The sequence below is a fragment of the Aegilops tauschii genome, chromosome 7 (genome assembly GCF_002575655.3).
Source record: "Aegilops tauschii subsp. strangulata cultivar AL8/78 chromosome 7, Aet v6.0, whole genome shotgun sequence".
Classification (NCBI taxonomy): domain Eukaryota; kingdom Viridiplantae; phylum Streptophyta; class Magnoliopsida; order Poales; family Poaceae; genus Aegilops; species Aegilops tauschii.
Window position 1 is genome coordinate 563,444,342 of NC_053041.3, and position 19,292 is coordinate 563,463,633.

At 42.8% G+C, this 19,292-nt stretch overlaps 2 protein-coding genes across 3 annotated transcripts; one reads left to right on the forward strand and one right to left on the reverse strand.

Annotated features, from left to right (window-relative positions):
- Nucleotides 1–596: 596 nt before the first annotated feature.
- LOC109754178 (synaptotagmin-3) lies at nt 597–11,189 on the reverse strand. Of its 2 annotated transcripts, none has more exons than XM_020313098.4 (12): nt 10,889–11,189; nt 5,171–5,269; nt 4,987–5,037; nt 4,750–4,873; nt 4,124–4,242; nt 3,929–4,030; nt 3,732–3,806; nt 3,500–3,576; nt 2,739–2,988; nt 2,195–2,548; nt 1,120–1,251; nt 597–994 (listed from the first exon to the last, which is right to left on the reverse strand). In XM_020313098.4, the coding sequence occupies exons 1-12, from the start codon at nt 10,994–10,996 to the stop codon at nt 866–868; spliced, it is 1,620 nt and encodes a 539-aa protein (XP_020168687.1). In that variant the 5' UTR covers nt 10,997–11,189; the 3' UTR covers nt 597–865. The 2 variants fall into 2 exon arrangements, with proteins under 2 accessions (XP_020168687.1, XP_020168688.1); XM_020313099.4 differs by lacking the exon at nt 10,889–11,189 and adding an exon at nt 7,823–8,072.
- A 5,799-nt stretch (nt 11,190–16,988) lies between these two features.
- Nucleotides 16,989–19,089, forward strand: LOC141027780 (uncharacterized). The gene has a single exon (XM_073505183.1). The coding sequence runs from the start codon at nt 17,490–17,492 to the stop codon at nt 18,774–18,776; it is 1,287 nt and encodes a 428-aa protein (XP_073361284.1). The 5' UTR covers nt 16,989–17,489; the 3' UTR covers nt 18,777–19,089.
- Nucleotides 19,090–19,292: the final 203 nt, after the last annotated feature.

The following is a 19,292-nucleotide window of genomic DNA, read 5'->3' on the forward strand; positions in this document are numbered from 1 at the left end:
CGGTCGTTATCCCCCCGGGCCCTCTGGTGTCGACGTGGACTGGTCAAAGTGCCACGCGAGCTGGTCAGCGGCGGTCAGACGGGATTAGGACCTCGCGTGAACAACTTAAAAAGATTTGGGACTCAGATATGCATTTTGAAAGAATTAGGACCCAAATGACACTTTCAGGAAAGAATTAGGACCGCGCTTGCATTTTACTCTGAATAATATTTAGAAGGGAACCAACGGTGCTTATGGCACCATCATTACTGAGATAAAAGAACATGGCCTTAATGTTTAATTGTAAGTTTACTTTTGAAGGCCGAGTTGCTAACAGCGGCACTCATAGGTTAGTCAAGTTTCCCAATTCTCTCGATCAGGTGAGGCATGCTTGGTTGATCGAACCCCATGATCCCTTTGTAATGCCACTTCATGTGGACTATGAGCAATAAAACTTGGTTATACCCCTAAAAAACAGCTAGATTTTCTAGTGGGATAAACGTCTAGATTTTTACCAGTTCTGTTCTCCACGCAAAGACCCAATCAGACAAGCTAAACTTCAGGAGATGCCGTGTGACAAAAGGATGCGACCCGGGTAATGGAACAGAGGAGGCGCCTTTTATCATGTTACCAATAATACCATCCTCGGAAAAAGAAATATGTTACCAATACTAATTCACTGGATACACACATGACTATGCACATACAGACACCAGGCCTGCTCACTGATGTTATACACCGCACGCCAAAATTGCCGAATGGAGCAAAAACGGAAAATACATATACATGGACAGAAAGCTACAACAACTAACACCTCTCAGGGTGCACAGGTACTGTTGCCCCATAGGGTATATAGCAAACCTATGTATGTATGGGAGGTTGAGGTTCAGACAGTGTTCCACTTGATCTCGAGCTGCAGCTTGCCGTTCCTGGAGTTGATGAGGTGGTACTTCTCGTTGATTCGCCCGTTGTTCACCACATCCACCAGGTTTATGTTGACATGCCCCAGCGACTCCTGCAAACAAAACACACACACACACAGAGACGAAGAAAGAAGCTCCGCCGGCGTCAGAGACTGAGAGGGAACGGTGAACGGCAAAGACAAAGAGAAACTGTTAGGAAAAACTGGCAGCAGCAAACCTGGGTGCGGAACGGGAGGAGCCTGCGGCGTCTGCTTCTGATCTCGATGTGGATCTTCTCGTCCATGGGGGCCTCGTCCACCACGAACTGGAACTCCTCGTTCCACCTCGGATCCCTCGCCTTCCTGATCACCTGCAAGTAAGGCACATAACATCCTTGAGTCGGTAGCCGGTGATAGAATCTGTGACTGTGCTGTGGGTTTTGGTCCATGGACTGCGAGTTTATATTCAGAGGAGAGACACTTCCTAGACTAAAAAAGACAAGTCGTCATTAGCAATGTGGCCCACTTTCTCGGTTAACTGTCGACACTTGGCGGCACCATGGACAGGACTTACAACGTGCTCTGCAGTCTGGACGCTAAATACCGAATTCAGACACGGTTAACATATCTATAGAGTTATCTGCAACTTGACAGTCCAGCGATTCAGAACTGTCAACACAGCGGCCTAGCGCTTGCCAGTTACTACTACTGCTATCCCAAGTTTCCACTTGCATAATGGATAACTGATAACAGAGACCTGGCAAAAAAGTCTGGCAACCTCCCTCTCAAAAATAGAATAACAATTCTGTTTCTGCAAGCTGACATGCAGTGCTATTCCAAAGAATTACCGCGCTTCTTCCATCCAGCACTACATAATGATATATTGCTCTGTTCTGGCTAAACAAATCGAGCTATCAATTTCTGCTTAAGAACTGTTCCACTTGTTACAATCCTCGTAAAAATGATACTAGTAGTTGTAATGGTAGTTGCTCTAGGAAGCAACTGATGTATGAAATCATCTAACTAATACTCCCTCCGTACCGAAATACTTGTAGTTGGAGCAATTTGTACTAGTTTCCCCCAGCTACAAGTATTTTGGTACAGAGGTAGTAGAATGGCAATATGACACATAAAACACAATGGATGTTTTAAGACGGTGGTTTGTCATCGTAAACTAGCCTTTTCTGCAAACTGGAACTAATAGCAGCATGTCAGATAGGTTTGAACTGAAGAAGCAGCTTTGCCATGTTTGATAATAGTCATTCAAAAAGTAAAATAAAGAAAATTCATGGAAGTTGCAGGATTAAAACTAACCTTGGTTTCCCTCTTTTCACCCCTAAAAAGAACCACGGCATACGGATTAGTGTGACGCTTCCCTTCAACATCTTCTGCATTTTCAACCGAAACTAACAGCACCCCACCACCGTCCGGGACATCCCTTTTTAGACTGATATTGCCTTCACCATCTGAAATCAGAGGACTCGTGCTGTTTTCCTCTCTGAAAGGATCAAACGTCAGTTCCACAACGAGCTTTCCTCTATTCTTCTTGTTTTGCTGATCATTTGGGTTCATGCTTCTGAGAAGATCTAGTGTGAACAGCTTGCTCTCGTAAGGGGTAAGCAAGCGGAGGGGAATTACTTGCACACCCATTTTATCATGCATTTTAACCTGCACAATCAGAACAGGAGAACTGGTTAGTATCTGACATCTCTGGCAAATTTTCAAAGCAGAAAAAACATAGCAAATGGATTATATTTCGGAACGACAAGAAAACCTGTCTTCAGCACTATAGTGTGAGGGCTTAAGAAATACTTTTAAAAGGACAGAAGGCAATTAAGTTGCATACAGCATGCTAAACCTTTTCCCAATCAAACATCTGGAGCTCGAGGACTTGCGTTTCAGGATCCTTGACTACGAGCCTGAAATGTTCGTTCCATTCAGGATTCAGGTTGCTCATCTTAACAGAAGTTTTCTTCGAGGGCAGTCTCTCGCCACTCAGCCGAAGCTTGACATAGGGATCAGATTTCCCAAGCAAGTCCATCTTGGGAAGATTCATGGCACGAATTACCTTGACATTCAATACCCCCACTGGTTTCTTTGTAGCACCACTGCAGCATGATTCAAATTTCGTATCAATAATTAATCATACATTAAACCGGAGAAAGTCATAGCCAAGAATAAAGTTTGTTTCAACAGTAAGAAAGTGTATATAAAGCACTTCAGCAATATAACTACCTTTCACCAAACAAAACAACCTATCGTTTAGCTACCCCACCTTTTCTTTCTTGAATAAAGGTAAGTGCATATCTGTTTATGCCAAACCCAAGGATCGCTATTGAAGGTTTCAATACTAAACTTTCACCCCTCCAGATTTAATGTTATTTCCAAATATATGGGGTATATATAGGTTTTAAGAATAATGTGTTTGGAATAAAATGACTCATATATCAATATAACTGAAGATAATCAAGGGGCTTGAATTCATATTTATCTTCATATGGAAGGACGAAATCGATATGCAACTTAGTCTATTTTCAATGTCAGACACTGTTGATATATATATATATCATAATTTGAATGACGGTAGATATTTGTTCAGATATCATTAGAGAATATCACCTTGCTCCATCTAAAATGGGAACTTCTATAACCTTAGGCCAATGATACAGGATTGCAATTTGCTTTGATATTTGCTCCTGCGAGATAGAAATGATATAGGTAACTAAGTAAGTCCAAAAGGCTCCGAGTATATATACCAACGTTAGTGAGGTAGTAATTATGAAATTATTCAGGAACTTTTTAATTCAGTGTCCACCCAGTAAAATTATGTAAAGGATAGAATAGCAATTACCTGGATAAACCGATACAAGCCAGGAATTGCCATGACATCTCCACCCAGTAATTTCAATCCAAAGTCAACATGCGGCTTCATAATTACAGCAGTTGAGTCAGTTTTTCAGTGAAGCTTTTAGGAACCTAGTTGATTGCTGCTTGCAAACATGATAGAAGGCATGTGCACATCTGCACAGCAAAGAAACAGATTTATACCTTCTCCATTAGTGATACACACAAGCTGGCAAAGCAGGGAAAGCTTGGCACAAGTGGCTTCAGAGTCACACGTGGTGTCAGCATTACGTGCAAATCCAAAAGCTGAAAATAGCAATATGATCAAGTCAGAGATCTTGTATAATGAAAAGTATCTAAACATGTTGTCTGTATAATGCAGCGAGGGACAAAACTAACCTGTGCGGACAATTTGAAAGAATGCACCTTCACATCCACAGTTACATTTGCTATGCTAGCCCACCGAATCACAGGTTCGATTACCAGTTCTTTTTCTCGCATTTCATAAACTTTAATTCCTGTTTGTTCAAACAAGGAAATGTAAAGGGAGATCATCAGACCAAGCATCTTAAATCTAAGTGACGATCAGAAGCCTTTGGGAATACAAAAGGTTGGAACTGAAGTAAAACAATCCTTTTATGCGCGGCTTAAATAAAATATATAACAACAGAAGTATGAAATGCATATCCCACATTCAAATTGTAGGAACAATTGGGTTTAGACGTCAATTTCTTAACAAAACACCTCCTTAAAATAGTCTTATATTATGATTAAATGAAGGTTGGTAGGTTCAATCACATCATTAAAATGAGACTGCGGTGAGGAATGAGTGTACAGTACAGATTTGAATTGGCGTACTAATTTAATCAGTTTGTGTCATTTAGTTGAGGTTTATAATTATGAAAAGCAATTGCATTTTTGTTTAGTGACGACAGGCTTCATTTGGGGAGATAATCTTGTTGTCCCCACTGAAAGGATTGCATCAGAAATTCAGAATAGCAAGTGCTTTAAAAGAAATTACAGACCTTGGAGTGTAGGTGGAAGAGCGCCAAGTGTTAAGTTTCCAAATTCAATTGACTCAATACCATATTTGCCAACATACTGATCACATATTGGCTTTGCTACACCTCTTATTATTTTGCACATTGCCTGTGATAAACAGAGGAGAACTATTAGGCTGATCATGTTTGTAACCAAAATTCATACATCACACAAATCGGATGTAGCAATGAATAACACTCTAAAACATTAGTTAGAAGAACCTTATCAAGGAAAGGCCACATATCACAAATAAACTTGTTCATCCAATCAATCTGCAAAAATAAGTAAAATGGCATGAGTTAACTTGCAGTACTTTTGACATAAAACAGAGGTTGAACTACGGCAAATATAAATCTGAAACAACAAAGCATAAATAGATGACACGGTAGTGTACGGACTACCAACCCGTTCATAGTCTGGATATTTCACCCATAACGGAATGTCCTGTACCATCGTCTGTAACGTCTCATAATCTAAATCTCGTAGAGGTCTAACGACAGGATCCTGCAAAAGTCAGTCATGAAAAATCAGATTGGAATATAAATGCTGATCATACTTGCATAGTCTAACTATAAGAGAAACTGTTGACCGACACCGATACACTGTCGTTAACTACAACAACAGTCTCATCTCGCATAGTTTCATAGTGAAGCTGGGCTGGCTGTCGATTTGGTGTAAAATATGTATGTAATTCCATTTCACATGAACTGCTAATAACTGGAACATCTGCCATATGTAGCCAATCACACAAATTACTTTGGCAGCATGTTCTTTAAATGTGTCGGGGCATTTAGGGTCGATACTCTCATACTGAACAGAATTTCATTCAGCAATAGTATGATGGAAGATACCCTAGATCTACTGAAACCTAACAAGAAAGGGAATCTCAAATCGTGTACCAGGAAAAAAGAAGGGCACTAAAATCGTTTTCCGTCGTCACGCCCGCCAAGCTTCACCCGCGCCGGCGCGGTCACGAGTTGCTGGTGGCCTACGCCGTAATGCCGATGCCGGCGCGACCGAGGCTGCGCGCGCCGGGGACTTGGATGCGCCGCTCTTATAGATGCCATTGCCGGCATGGACGAGGATCGGAGGATGGGTGGAGCGCGGCGGGGCCGTCTAGATTGGAGCATCGCGCTCGGGACTCAGAGGGAAGGAGTGGCCTCTGCGTGTTCAGGGAAGCGGTGGTTGGTGGGCTATGCCTACTGCTCGGGGCCTTGTGTTTCCTTCCATTGCTGCTCGTGGCGTGCCGGAGAAGACGATCGTCGGAGGTGCGGAAGCCACGGCGGAGGGGGTGGGGACTGGGGGTGGGGGAGAGAGAGAGAGAGAGGTAGGATTGAGGAGGAGGTGAGGTGGCAAATGCAGGTGACATGTCAATCCACGTAAACAACTTACTGTCCACGTCATCAAAACCATGGCCGAAAACCACTCGGAGGTGAAATGGCCCAATAGTATCCTCGAAAAAGAAATGACCCAATAGAAAGAGTTTCAAAAAAATTCAAAGATACTTACTCTGTTTACTATTGTAAGATGTTTTAACTTTTTTCTGATGTAGATGTGTACAAACGCACTTTAGTGTATTTGTTCATTCATTTTAGTCTGTATGTAATACATATTAAAATATTAAGAATATTTTATAATAATAACTGGAGAGAGTAGTTTCGAACATTCCTTTTGTTTGGGTGTATAAATCTAGTTTGGTACATTGAGCGTAATCAAAATAGAGCTCTGGAGGTAGCACCGCTTGTTGGTTGTATCAAATTTTATAAAGGTTTTCTAAGTTTATATTAGTAGACTGTAACAATAAACCCAAATTTATCGTACCAGGCGGCAAGTCTGTGGTAAGCTATCCAAACAAACAAACAAAACCTAACTATATCTTGAAAAAAACATGAACTTGTCCCAAAAGTCAAAACTTGATGGGTGTAAAGTATGTGGGCTTTTAGGCCGGACTCATTCTTGACCCATAATGGTCGTGGACTGCTCCAATTGGTGGCAAACTGCAATAATCGTTACAAATTTTATTACCTTCGGCAACATAGAGGCAGTGTAAAAACAGGCGGCTATGACGTCTGACTTTGCTTTTACTTAACGTCGTGGATTTGATTCTTCTGTTCTTTTTTTCTAACGACGTAGCAAGCAACCCAACGTTCACTTATTCTTCTCAGCGAAAAGGTTCCAACAAAGTAGGCTGGATTTGTGTGGCGAATCCCCAAGTTTTTCCTTATCCTATTGCTCTATCGCATTCAACCAGCACACGTCATTCGCATCCCTATGATCCTACCAAGAAAAGCAATATCATTTCAAAAAAAAAAAAAGCAATACGTACGGCACCATCAACCGAAGCCGTTTCATATCACGCCGATCGGCAATGGCGCCACGCGTCCGTCCATTTGAGTAGTCATCTGCGGCAACCTGATAATTTCGCACCGAAAGCAATCGCTCCTCTTATAAACAACAAAGACCCCACGGGGATTTCGCACCGACGTGCGTAGACTGGTCACATTTGTTCTCGGGTCTAAATCGGTGTGAGGTCGCCGTCCTCCACCGTGCCGGAACTCGACACCCTAGCCAAAACTTGTAGAGCAACAGCTGGTCCCATCATCGTCGGATAAAGGGACCTGTCTGTCTACCTGGCCGGTAGGGAATACGGCAAAGTCGGAACCGGATACGCAAGCGAGCGGGCGGCAAGCTATGCCCGGATCGATCGAGCTGGAGAATTGTACGTTTACCAGAAAGAAAGGGACGACGACGTGCCTGGTCAGAGCAGGCGGAAGCACCTCGGCGAAGGCATATGGGGCTTTTTGAGCACGGCACGGCACGACGCACGAACCGAAACTAGACTAGATTACTGGACGCCGGCCGTATCCCGCCACGTCGCATGGCGTCCCTGTCAAATCCATGGGAGCCGGTGGCCAGCAAGATCGATCGGCGCCCGTTGGTACGGGAGTGAATTGCTCGAGGAGACCGCAGTGCACTGATTGATCCGCGTGGTTGGTTGCAACAAGTTGCAACACGAAGATCGGTTAGAGAGCTAGCAAACCCGGCGACGGAACTCACCTGGAGACGGCGGCGAGGCGCGAAGAAGCGGAGGTAGACGAGGCAGGCGGCGGCGAGCCCGAGGGGGAGGCCGAGGCCGAAGCCGAGTAGGCCCCCGACGAGTCGCATCGTCGTCCACGCGCCCGCGTGGAGGTCACGAGCTGGCGCCGGCCGAGCCCGACCGTCGGCAATGGGCGGCAGGGAGGCTCCTCCTCGGAGGCGTCGAACGGCGCCAAGCGAGCGGCGTTTCCCGCGTTTTTACGGGGGTGGAGCGGCCGGCCAGTGGGATGCGCGCGCACGCGCGGGGAATCGGGGGAAACGATGCCGCGCGTGGGATTTTGCATGGGTTTTGCGGGCGGCGCGCGCAGGCCAGCCGGCTCCGTGCCGCGGCGGGTGCTACCAAGCATCACTCTCCCTCAAACATAACGTCACTGCAGAAGCTTTTGGTCATGACTTTTCTTACTCCCTCCGTTTCAGTTTACAAGTCCTACGCGTATATCTAGGTTGCCAATTTGATCACCCTAATATAAACTATATAACACAAAAATTATATCATTTGAAAATAGAACATGTGAAGTTTATATTGATATATTTTTTGTAATATATGACTTGTATTAGGTTGGTCAAATTTACGACCTAGGGATACGCGCACGCCATGTAAACCAAGAGAGAGGGAGTAACTTAACATGGTGGATCTGATTCTTTCCCAGTACTACTATCTTATAATAAAGCAATCAATTCATCTTTTTTTTTTCTTGAGAACCACTTTTTTTTTTCTTAACAGAAATGGTTTCAACAATGTGCGGTGGATTCCTATGGCAAGTTCCAAAGTTGGATTTTCACTCTTACCACATTTCAAGTATACCACTCCCTCCTTTTCAGTTTAGTAGGTCATCTAAGAAATCGGGAGTTTTCAGTTTGTATGGCCCACAATAGCTCTAGGCACTTCATTGGCTTCCTCATTTTGGCAATAAGCAAGTACTACTATTAATTCCAACTGCATTATCTTTTCTAAAAAAACTGCTTTTTCCCAAAAAAAATCCAAATGCATTAAAAAAATTGCGGGGGAACTGCATTAATTTTTTTACATCATACTAAAATAAAGGGCCTAGCCATATCTTGCTGGCAGTTAGTCAGAATTGATGACGAATCAACCAGGAAGGAAGCAAGCGTGTAGAGCCAGATCGAGGAATATGGCAAAATGGGAATCGGATACGCAAGCCAGCAACCTGGAAAATGATTCTACTATAACAATGGGATACTTATTTGTTGTGGGAGTGATGAATTATATTAAAAAAATCAAGTTTTATTACATTTTTTAGTTTTGAAAAAATACGAAAAAATCATATGTAAAGAATGCACATAACTAGAAAAAGTCATTATGTGTTTTTCATAATTAAGGGGTGATATATTTTTCTTTGTAAAGGACAAATTTTGTACTTATACCCTACATATATTATTTTTATTTAAGAGAAAAAATTAGCATTAGTTTTGCTTTGTTTTCGAGAATTAGCTCTAATTGTCGTCAACTCCTTTTGACTCTAGAAAGGCAAGTCGTCAAGTTATTATATTGCTTAATACTTAAACTAGCCATGGGCAACCCAGCCCGATAGCCCAAACCCAAAGCCGACAGTAGGGCTAGACTCGGGCTTCAAATTTGAGCCTGACAAACTGGCCCAAAAGCCCAAGAGAGACCCAAATGCCCAAAAACCGATCCTAATTGAAATATAGCAATAGTAATATAAACCCTAAAAATATTTAATTTATATTATTAAATTGGGAAATACCTTTATTATTTAATTCAGACAAGACTTAAGTTGTGATTGTAGGACCGGTATTTTTAAAGCCCGTACTAAAAAAAGCCTGCCCGACAAATACTTCCTCCGCCTCAAAAAGCTTGTCTTAGATTTGTCTACATACAAATGTATTTAGACACTTTTTAGTGTTAGATACATTTGTATCTATATAAAATCTAAGACAAGCTTTTTAGGATGAAGGTAATGCTCAACAAAGATTAATCTGTGGCAAACGAGTATATTTGTTGGGAATCTCATCAACTTATGTAACATAACGTCACTGTAAAAGCTTTCGGTTATGACTTTTCTTAACTTCACATGGTGTATCTGATGCTTTCCTAGTACTATCTTATAATAAAGTAATCAATTCATCTTTAATCTTGAGAACCACTTTTTTATTTTCTCAACGGAAAAGGTTTCAACAATGTACTGTGGATTCCTATGGCAAGTTCCCAATTTAAATTTCCCCTCTTATCACATTTTGAGCGTACTCCACTCCCTCCTTTTCAGTTTAGTACAGGTCATCTAATTCTTTGGAATTTTCGGTTTGTGTGGCTCGCAATAACTCTTGGCTCTTTATTGGCTTGCTCATTTTGGCAACACGCAAGTACTACTATTAATTCCAACTGCATTATCTCTTCTAAAAAACTGCATTATCTCTAAAAATCCAAATGCATTAATTTTTTCAAATAAATTGTGGGGAAATGGCATTAATTTTTACATCGTATAGTACTAAAATAAAGGGCCTAGCCGCTGGGAGTTGGTCAGAATTGATGACGAATCAGCCGGGAAGCAAGCAAGCATGTAGAGCCGGATCGAGGAATATGGCGAAACGGGTATCGGATACGCAAGCCAGAAACCTGCTGGAAAATGGTTCGTCGCCAACTCGTGTGCCTGGTCAGAGCAGGAGAAAACCACCTGGGCTAAGGCATGGACCTTCGAGCACCGCACGATTGAACTGGCCGAGACTCATACGTCACATGATTTGGCAATATCCCACCGGACTAGAAACTGTGGTAGACTAATCAAGACGTCCCTATCAACCCAAATACGATGGGGATGGGGGGGATGGGGGCCGGTGACCGGCATGCACGCACGTACGGCGTCGGTCGGCGGCCACGGCTGAATTCCATCGATTTCTGTTCGTGCTGGTGCTGCGTGCGGGAGTGGATTGCCCGCGGAGATCGAAGCGCACTGATTGTGATTGATTAATCCGCGTGGTGTGGTTGCAAGTTGCGGAACGATACGATGATCGGCTAGAGGAGCTGGCGAATCGAGCGACAGAACTCACCTGGAGACGGCGGCGGGGCGCGACGAAGCGGAGGTAGACGAGGTATGCGGCGGCGAGGCCCAGGGGGAGGCCGAGGACGAAGCCGAGGACGCCGCCCACGAGTCCCATCGCCGTGCACGCGGCCGCGGACGCAGCACGCGCATGGAGATCACGAGTTCACGGCCAGTCACGGGACGGCCGGCGGCGCCGCCCGCGTGCGCGCGCGCGGTTCTCCTCGGAGGCGTCGAACGGGGGAAGACAAGAGGCCAAAGAGCACGGGGGCCAGCAAGGTGGGTAGCTAGCTAAGCAAAAGCAACTGCTAGGATGCGCCAAGCGAGCGCCGAGCCGGGTTTGTTTATGGGAGGGAGGGAGCGGGCGGAGAGTGGGATGCGCGCGGCGGGGGATCGGAGGGAGGAGAGGATACGGGTGTCGGGCGTGGATTTTGTATGTGTGCTGGCGTGTCGCGGGCGCGCGCCGGCCGGCCGCGGGTGCCACCAGGTTCCAACCGCCCGAACGCTAAAATGCAAACTAGAGTTCAAGTAAAATTTGTCCTTTTTTTAAAAGCAGTGTTCATACAAGATGCCAGATGCAGCGTCACAATTTATGTCTGGCTCTGGTCCACAGCACAGCTCAAGAGAAGAAACGGATAAAACCAAGCGGTCAGCTTTGTAAGCTACTATACAAACAAAGAAGAGGTAAATACACCGGTGGCGCACGAAGTTGCACAACATGTGCAGTTTGGTGCCACAAGTTCAAAAATACGGAAAACTGGTGGTGAGACTTGTCTCAACGTGTATATACGGTTCAATTCTCGGATGTAGCCGCATATGACGCTCACTTGGCATGACAGCGTGGCACCGGGCCCACTGTCAGTGACTAAGAGGAGCTGGGGCGATGTCTTTTTTAGACCCCTCCCCCTAAATTAATAGGGAATCTTGTAGAAAGCCCCCTATGACCGCTGGGCCATATGAAATATAGTGTCAACGCGGCTTGATCCCGCGACCTCCCATACCTATCGAGCTATGCTAGCCACTTGACCAATTTGAGTTTGTTGTGGATATAAGATAACTATGGCTAATCATCTAGTGACCAACACACACCGGGGACTTAAATGGTTAGCAGTCAATGCGGCCACTTTTTCATATGTTCGTTTTTTTCTCTTTTTTAGAATTATATATATAGAGAGAGAGAGAATCACATTAAAAGATAGAGTTCAAATATTCGTGTTCATATATTTAGAGAGTTTCATGAATAAGGGTTTACATATTTAATAAAGACTATTAACATAATGTTTGTAAAATATTTAATAAAAACTATGAAAAATACTATTTTAAAAGTATTCAAATAACTAAAGTGGCATTTAAGAATTATAAAAATGTTCATGTATTTTAAATAATATTTAAAGTTTTCATTTGAGGATCTGTAGTCTAGTATTTACTAGGCTCGCATATAATTTTCCATAAATCTATTTTTTTGTTATTTCTTAAAAATAAATAAATATTTTTGCAAAAACAAAAACTTTATAAAAACATGTGAACATTTTTTTAAACAACATAAAAAAATTATATCCTATATGAACTAAAAACATGATCATTTCCAAAATTATATGAACATTTAGTCAAAATTTTAAAACTGTACTTATATTTTATTAACTATATGTTCATTGTTTTGAATTATACAAACATTATTATAGTTCATAAAAACTATTTTCGTTATAATTTGTTTTTCAAGTAAGACATGAGCATATTTCAGTGTTACATGAACATTCTTTGAAAATAAGTTATGTTATTTGTATTTAAATTATTTATAAGACATGGTTATAATTTACATGGTTTTACAAAATTCTAAAAAAGAAAAAAAAACTAAAATATGAAAATGGGCTGAAGTGACTGCAGACCATGTAAGCCCCCTGAGTGTGTGTGGTGATATTTAGCTGATTTGAGTAAGTTATCTTAAATGAATTTGTCTCAACAAAGAAAAAGTTATCATAAATGAATGACTTAAAAAAAGTTATCGTAGATGGTTAACAGAGTCTTATTGGTTGTATGGCTAGAAAAGGTAGGTTTGGAGCAGTTGGTCTCGTGTTTGAACCGCATATACGGCAACAGATAAGGATTAAACCCTATACGCACGCCGAGACAAGTTCCGGAACCAATTTTCCGTATTTTTCAACTTGTGACACCAAACTGCACATCCTTTGCAACTTCATGTACCACCGATGCATTTACCTCAACAAAGAACTGCAATCAATGAGAAGAAAGGGATAAATCTGACTTCGAGTCAGGTCACTCCATATCATATGTTTGTATTATTGACGATCTAATTCCCCTCTTTTTGAAGGACCGAAATAACGAGTGAACGTTCACTCCAGGGGAGTCTTAGCATGACAGAAGATACGCTCGCCAGGGAGGTCAGACCCATTTAGCTCCCACGGTCGGTCAGTACCTATTCCTATATCACGAATTCGGGCTAATAATAATAATAATAAATGTTATCTGACAAACGTTCACTAGGAGACCACGGGGAATGCGTTCCCAACACTCGCATGGATCTAGGTGCAATGCCATGTACAATCCCCGTAGTCGTTCGCTACAAGCCGCTCTGTGGTGAACACGTGGTTTTCTTTGTCCGAAAATTGCACAAAAAAGGTGGTCCATGTGTGTGTTTGTGGGGGAAGAGGGTCGAACCCGCGACCTCCTGTGCGTGCAGCGACCTGTGCTGCCAGTGGGCTGAGTGGGCTTTTGTGAATCTTTAATGTTTAAGCTATCATATTATTATCTATTATTTTTTGGAGTTAATTTTTCTTTATTCCACCAAAAATACTGATTTTTTTTAATTTCCTCACATCATACTTTTCTTATTTATAGCATGGCTTTTTTATTTTTAAGAGGATGGTAATTTTTCTTATTCATAGGATGACATTTTATTATTATTGAGAGGATGGCATTTTATTTTTAATAGCATGACGGTTTTATTACTAAGTGCATGACATCGTTATTAACAATAGGATGAAATTTTTTATTATTAATATGATTGCAATTTATTATTGAGAGGATATATATATTTTTTATTATAAAGAGCCTGGCATTTATAATGTTTAGAGGATGCCATTTTTATTTTTAATGGAATCACAATTTTATTTCAGGCCTTATCTAGGTAAAACATTTTATCTAGAGGATGGTAGTTTTATAAAGTATCACACAATTTTTATTAATTTCAGAGCATGCCATTTGTAAATTTGTAGGTTTTTGGGTATATTTTTGTTCATGTTTTATCTAGAGGATGACAACTTTAAAGTTTAGCATTGCAATTTTTATTTTGTAGATCATACAACCTTTTTTATTATACTTATTCTAAATTTATAAAATTAGAGAGATGGCAGTTTTTATTAAAGTAGCGTCGCATTTTTTTCATAAATTACATCATGGCAATTAGGGTCTTTTTTGTTGATGTCATTTTTTAAAATAAATAAATTTAAATGGGCCTCTGGGTGAACCAGGTGTCGCACTAGAACGGACAAAGGGCGAACCACCTGAAACAATTGTTGGAGGGAAGTCGCACCACCCCCCTCCCGGCGCTGGCGTGGCCCAACTAAGGGTGGAACCTGAGTACCATGTTTTGATCACCTAAAAGTTGCCATGTCCATGTAGCAAACTAACTAGATAAGTCGGAGATTAATTACCATCCTAAGAAATATGGAACATGAATAAAACACCCTAAAAACCACACACAAAAAATTTTATGTGTTATGTCTATAGAATTCACATGGACAAATGTTGCACTTATCATCTAACACATGGAATTGTCGTGGTCTAGGCATTGAAATTACCACATACAGTTGTAATTTGCCATTCCACAAATTATAAACTAACCTCATAGCCCATGTCGAATCCCCTAAACGAAGTAGAATCATATTATTCGCCATTCTTTAAATCATGGGCGAATCTCGCATCACTAGTCCTAGTTGCCACCTCAGCCAAGAAAAGTACCCTAAGTTTAGATCTATGCATTTTAATATGGAGAAGAAGTTGTCGTGACAGTGTGGGTATGATTAACCAAATGCATAAGGTGTTCGTTGACATCCTAAAAAACATGTAACACCAATAAGACCTGCAAAAAAATCACGCAGAGAAGAAACGTTGGTGCCATATGTATGCAAATTTCACATGAATTGCATTGCACCTCAAAATTTCCACAAAAAAGTTGTCATGTTCTAGGAGTTTAAAATCCCCACATAATCTTTCTCTACCGGCTACGGACCATGGATGCCACCAATTATGAAACGCCCAAATGCAAATATGTACAAAAGTTAGTTTAGGTTTTAGTGTTTTTATCACTATTCATACAATGTAGCAATTTTATACCAAGGTCTCATCCACAACTCAAGAAACAAAAGAGGAAAAGAGGAACTTGAAGAAATAAAGGTCTAAGCAACTCAACAAAGCGGTTAAAAGCATCATCATCCTTTGATTTTCTTTATCTACCATGCTTCCTAGCAATATAATCTCTTCTATCATATCTTTTATTCCAAGGAGGTGAGTCATCAAGCACAACTTCAGGTTCTATTTCTACCTCCTTATCAAGTTCATTATTATCATTAGGTGGAGTATCATCATCAACATTATTGTCTTCTTCTTATTATTATTACTATTATTATTACTACTATTATTATTATTATCATTATTATCATTATTATTATTATTATTATTATTATTATTATTATTAGGTGAAATAGGTGCACTATCATTAATTCTCTGAGAATCTTGTTCAATCCTTTTAGGATGACCCTCAAGATATAAAGGATACTGAGTAGATTTACCCCCTCTAGTGTCTACTCCATAAACATATTCATTTTGTTGTTTAAGCATATATCTCTAAACAAATCTTGATGCGATCTAGAAACTTGTTCAAATCGAGTGTGAACCATAGTGAAGTGTTTACATAAACCTTTAACATCATTAGAAATTCTGATTAGCACATCACTCAACTTTTCAGTGGATTATCGTGATAATGTCTCGATTTCGGAAGAGGCCTTATTTGAGAATACTTCGACTTGCATTTTCCTTTTATATTGAATATTAATGGAGTGGAAAATATCATATGTATAACTCCAGTCCTTGTAAAACTTTGACGTTCAAAATATGACTTTAATAATTCTTTTTTATATAAAAAAATCTAAAAAATAAAGAAATTGTCTCTGTACTGGCCCTATGGCGCAATCCGCTCCAACACAGTAAAAAAGGTACTCCCTCTGTAAACTTTCATAAAGCGGTTTAGGTCACTAGTACATTTGTGCAATTTAAGAATGTGCGCACTGGCTGCTTGACTGGTTGGGCCCGTTCGAAAGCTCTCTGGCTTCCTAAAACCGCTAGATCTAGCTCCGCACCTAGCCAGCCAGCTTCACGAAGGAGCAGCGAAGTGTTTGGTGGCCTGACCGGTACTTCAGGATGGCACATGGATGTAACTTCGAGGAACTCATACTTCTGGTTTTCGAGAAGTTGGGCTTTCGCTACTCCTCAAAATTGCACCGCTGGATCCATTTCTTGCGAAGTTGGCTTCTCGGAACACGAACATTTGGGTTGGCTTCATGCAACAATTATAGGAAGCTGGCTCGTGGAGAGCTTTCAAATGGGCCCTAAGTATGTAACAACGCATTATTCCTCACAAAAGAAAACAATGCATTATTGTATTCGTAGTTTTCTACATTATTTATTTTGACACTATGTAGTACTGCATGATGCATATATGAAAAGAATCATTATTCATATTACGAAAAGATATCAAGAGATACGGTAGCTTAGGTACACCCGTGATATGGGCTCCCGCGAGCCGTTGGATCTAAGATCCAATGGTCACAGGACGAGCTCCTAAACTGGCAAGTAAATACACTCGTCTTTCATCACTACAACTTTTTGACACGATGTCGGTCCCTCTGTCAACACGCGCACAAACGCTCACCGTTCTTCCCGGAAGCGGATCCTCTAATATTGAAAAGGAAAGTTAGAGAAGTTACAGTACCTTAACTTTCCTTCTTTCTATCCATATAATTAAGGCTAAAATGACTTAAATTAATTTGCAAATTGATGATCTATTGTGTACATTTAAACTAATTACATACAGACACATTGATGGTGAAATAAAATTAATTTTAAATTATTTATATCTACAGTAAATATCAATAGTAAAACAACCTGCTAGTTATCTACTAATAGTTCCTTACTTTCTTTTTTTATTTTACACTAGACTAGCATTCTAGCACGGTGACTTCCCTTTATGTTAGTGTATCCGGTTCTGTTCTTCCCATCGACGCTTTCCACACCAAAACCAGAGTGCGCGTCCAAAAACCCTCTCACCACCAGTCCACCACAATGGCGAAATCCATCCCCTGAGCTCGTCCCGGATCTGCACTGCACCTCCTCTCCACCGCAGGCCGCTGCTGCCGTCTCTCCTCAGGCCGCGGTCTCTCGCTTGCTCCACCAGATCACCGTCCGCTGTCGAGTTGGGGGAGGTCGCAGCGGCGCGGTGGGGTGGAGCGGATCTGCGCCGAGGTGGCCGCGTTGCGGCGGGTTGGAGCGGATCTGCGCCGAGGTCGAGGGGAGGCTGCGACGGTTCTGCCGCGGTGATGCTCGGCGCCGGCCTCAGTGCCAAGATCAGGAGGGCGATGGCGGCCCTGCTCCGAGGTCGCAGCCGCCGGCTGCTTCGAATCGCTTCACCAGGCAGCAGGGCGCCATGGTCGGAGCTCCCGGCGGACCTGCTGGCCCTCGTGCTCTCCCGCCTGCCCTCCCAAACCGACCGCGTCCGCCTCCGCGCCGTCTGCCGGTCGTGGCGCTCCGCCGCGCGCCTGCGGCCGCTGTCGCCGCCGCTCCCCTGGCTCTTCGTCCGCGGCGACACCTTCCTCACCCTCTCCGAGGGCGCACCCCACCGCATGCCCCTCGACCTCAACGAAATACACCTACGTGTCCCCGCCGGCAGCATGTTCTTCCTCGTGCGCCGCGACGGCAGATGCTCCCTGATGAACCCTTCTTCCGGGGAGATGACCCCTCTACAACCACAAGTCAACAGCAACAGACTCAAGATCGACCTCAGTTGCCGCAGCTACAATTGGATCAGTAAGGTGGTGGTGTCTGATCGCATCGTCGCCGTCACTGTTCCGTACAGTGGCATGGTCACAATCTTTCCTCGCACGGCCACGACGTCGTCAGGTGCCGGATTGTGCTGGGTGCCCCCTGCTGCAAGCACCGATGTCGTCGACACTGACATTGCACTCTTCCAAGGTGAGCTTTACGTAGTCCTCACCAAAAAGCACCACATAAGTGGTTCTGAATCTGAACTACCCGAGCTCCATCGCTTGGAAATCGACGAGCAGCAGAACCGCGTCAGGTCAGTCCAATGCATACGCGGCAGGCCAAGAAACGGCGTGGACGACCCTGGCCTGCGTGAGCATGAAAGCTGGCGCTCCGTCTCCAACCTCGTCGAGTGCGGCAATCGGCTGCTAATGGTGGAAAGGTATACTGTTGTTGAGAAGTTCGTGGTCTGGGACGACGTCTCCCGAGAGAGCGGTTCGATTGCCATACGGACCCAGATCAAGGTCTGGGAGGGGGTGGACCTGACCGGCAGCCATGGGCATTGGAGCAAGGCGGATACGCTGATGGGGCATGCGCTCTTCGTCAGCCGAGGCTGCTCCGAGTCGCTCCCAGCAGCCCAATGTGGAGCTCGACAAGATTGCATCTACTTTGTGACGACTGAGCATCCCAGGCTTCGTTCTAGACGGAAAATGGAGCTTCATGATGACGTCCTGCGCTGTGTTGTGTACAACGTTAGAGACAGGAGAATGGAGCCATTGGAGACGATGGCAGCGACGGCCAGTCCATGGGAACAACCGACTTGGTTTTTCCCTGCCGATGCTTGAGTGACATATATCTGTCCTCCTTGGTTTAGCCGTTTACTAACCACTAGTGATACTAATATATGATTTGACAATGTATGCCAGTTAATCACTTCTCTTGTAAAACGAGGAGTATGCCCGTGATGAACAACATTTATCTGCATAGAGTGAATTTGTATTGTAATTTGAATCAGTTAACATTTTAGCAGTGAAGGGTCAGTTGTATCTTGTATGACAATGCTCTAGTGAATGAGTGAGAATCCATAAGCCAAGGTTGTATTGAGTATGTTTGCTATGCACGGAAGATTATTGAATGAGATTCTTGTTTGCTCATGAATCAATTCTGATGTTTTTTTTCTCGATAGGGATGATGCTTTTGGTTACAACTCTATTCCTGAAGAAAATACTACTCCCTCTGGCCCAAATTAATTGACGCAGACTTGGTATAAAGTTGTACTAACTTTGTACTAAGTCTGCGATAATTAATATGGATCGGACGGAGTATGAGATTTTCTCCGACCATCTCCTGCTGCCTAGCAT

Bases quoted from the DNA above. Each gene is read 5' to 3' on its own strand.
- LOC141027780 (XM_073505183.1), top strand. From the start codon at position 17,490: ATGCTCGGCGCCGGCCTCAGTGCCAAGATCAGGAGGGCGATGGCGGCC.
- LOC109754178 (XM_020313098.4), bottom strand. From the start codon at position 10,996: ATGGGACTCGTGGGCGGCGTCCTCGGCTTCGTCCTCGGCCTCCCCCTG. The intron at 3,577-3,731 runs GTAATTGCTATT...TCTATCTCGCAG, and splicing joins GCTTGTATCGGTTTATCCAG to GAGCAAATATCAAAGCAAAT. The intron at 1,252-2,194 runs GTTAGTTTTAAT...CCTTACTTGCAG, and splicing joins GTGAAAAGAGGGAAACCAAG to GTGATCAGGAAGGCGAGGGA.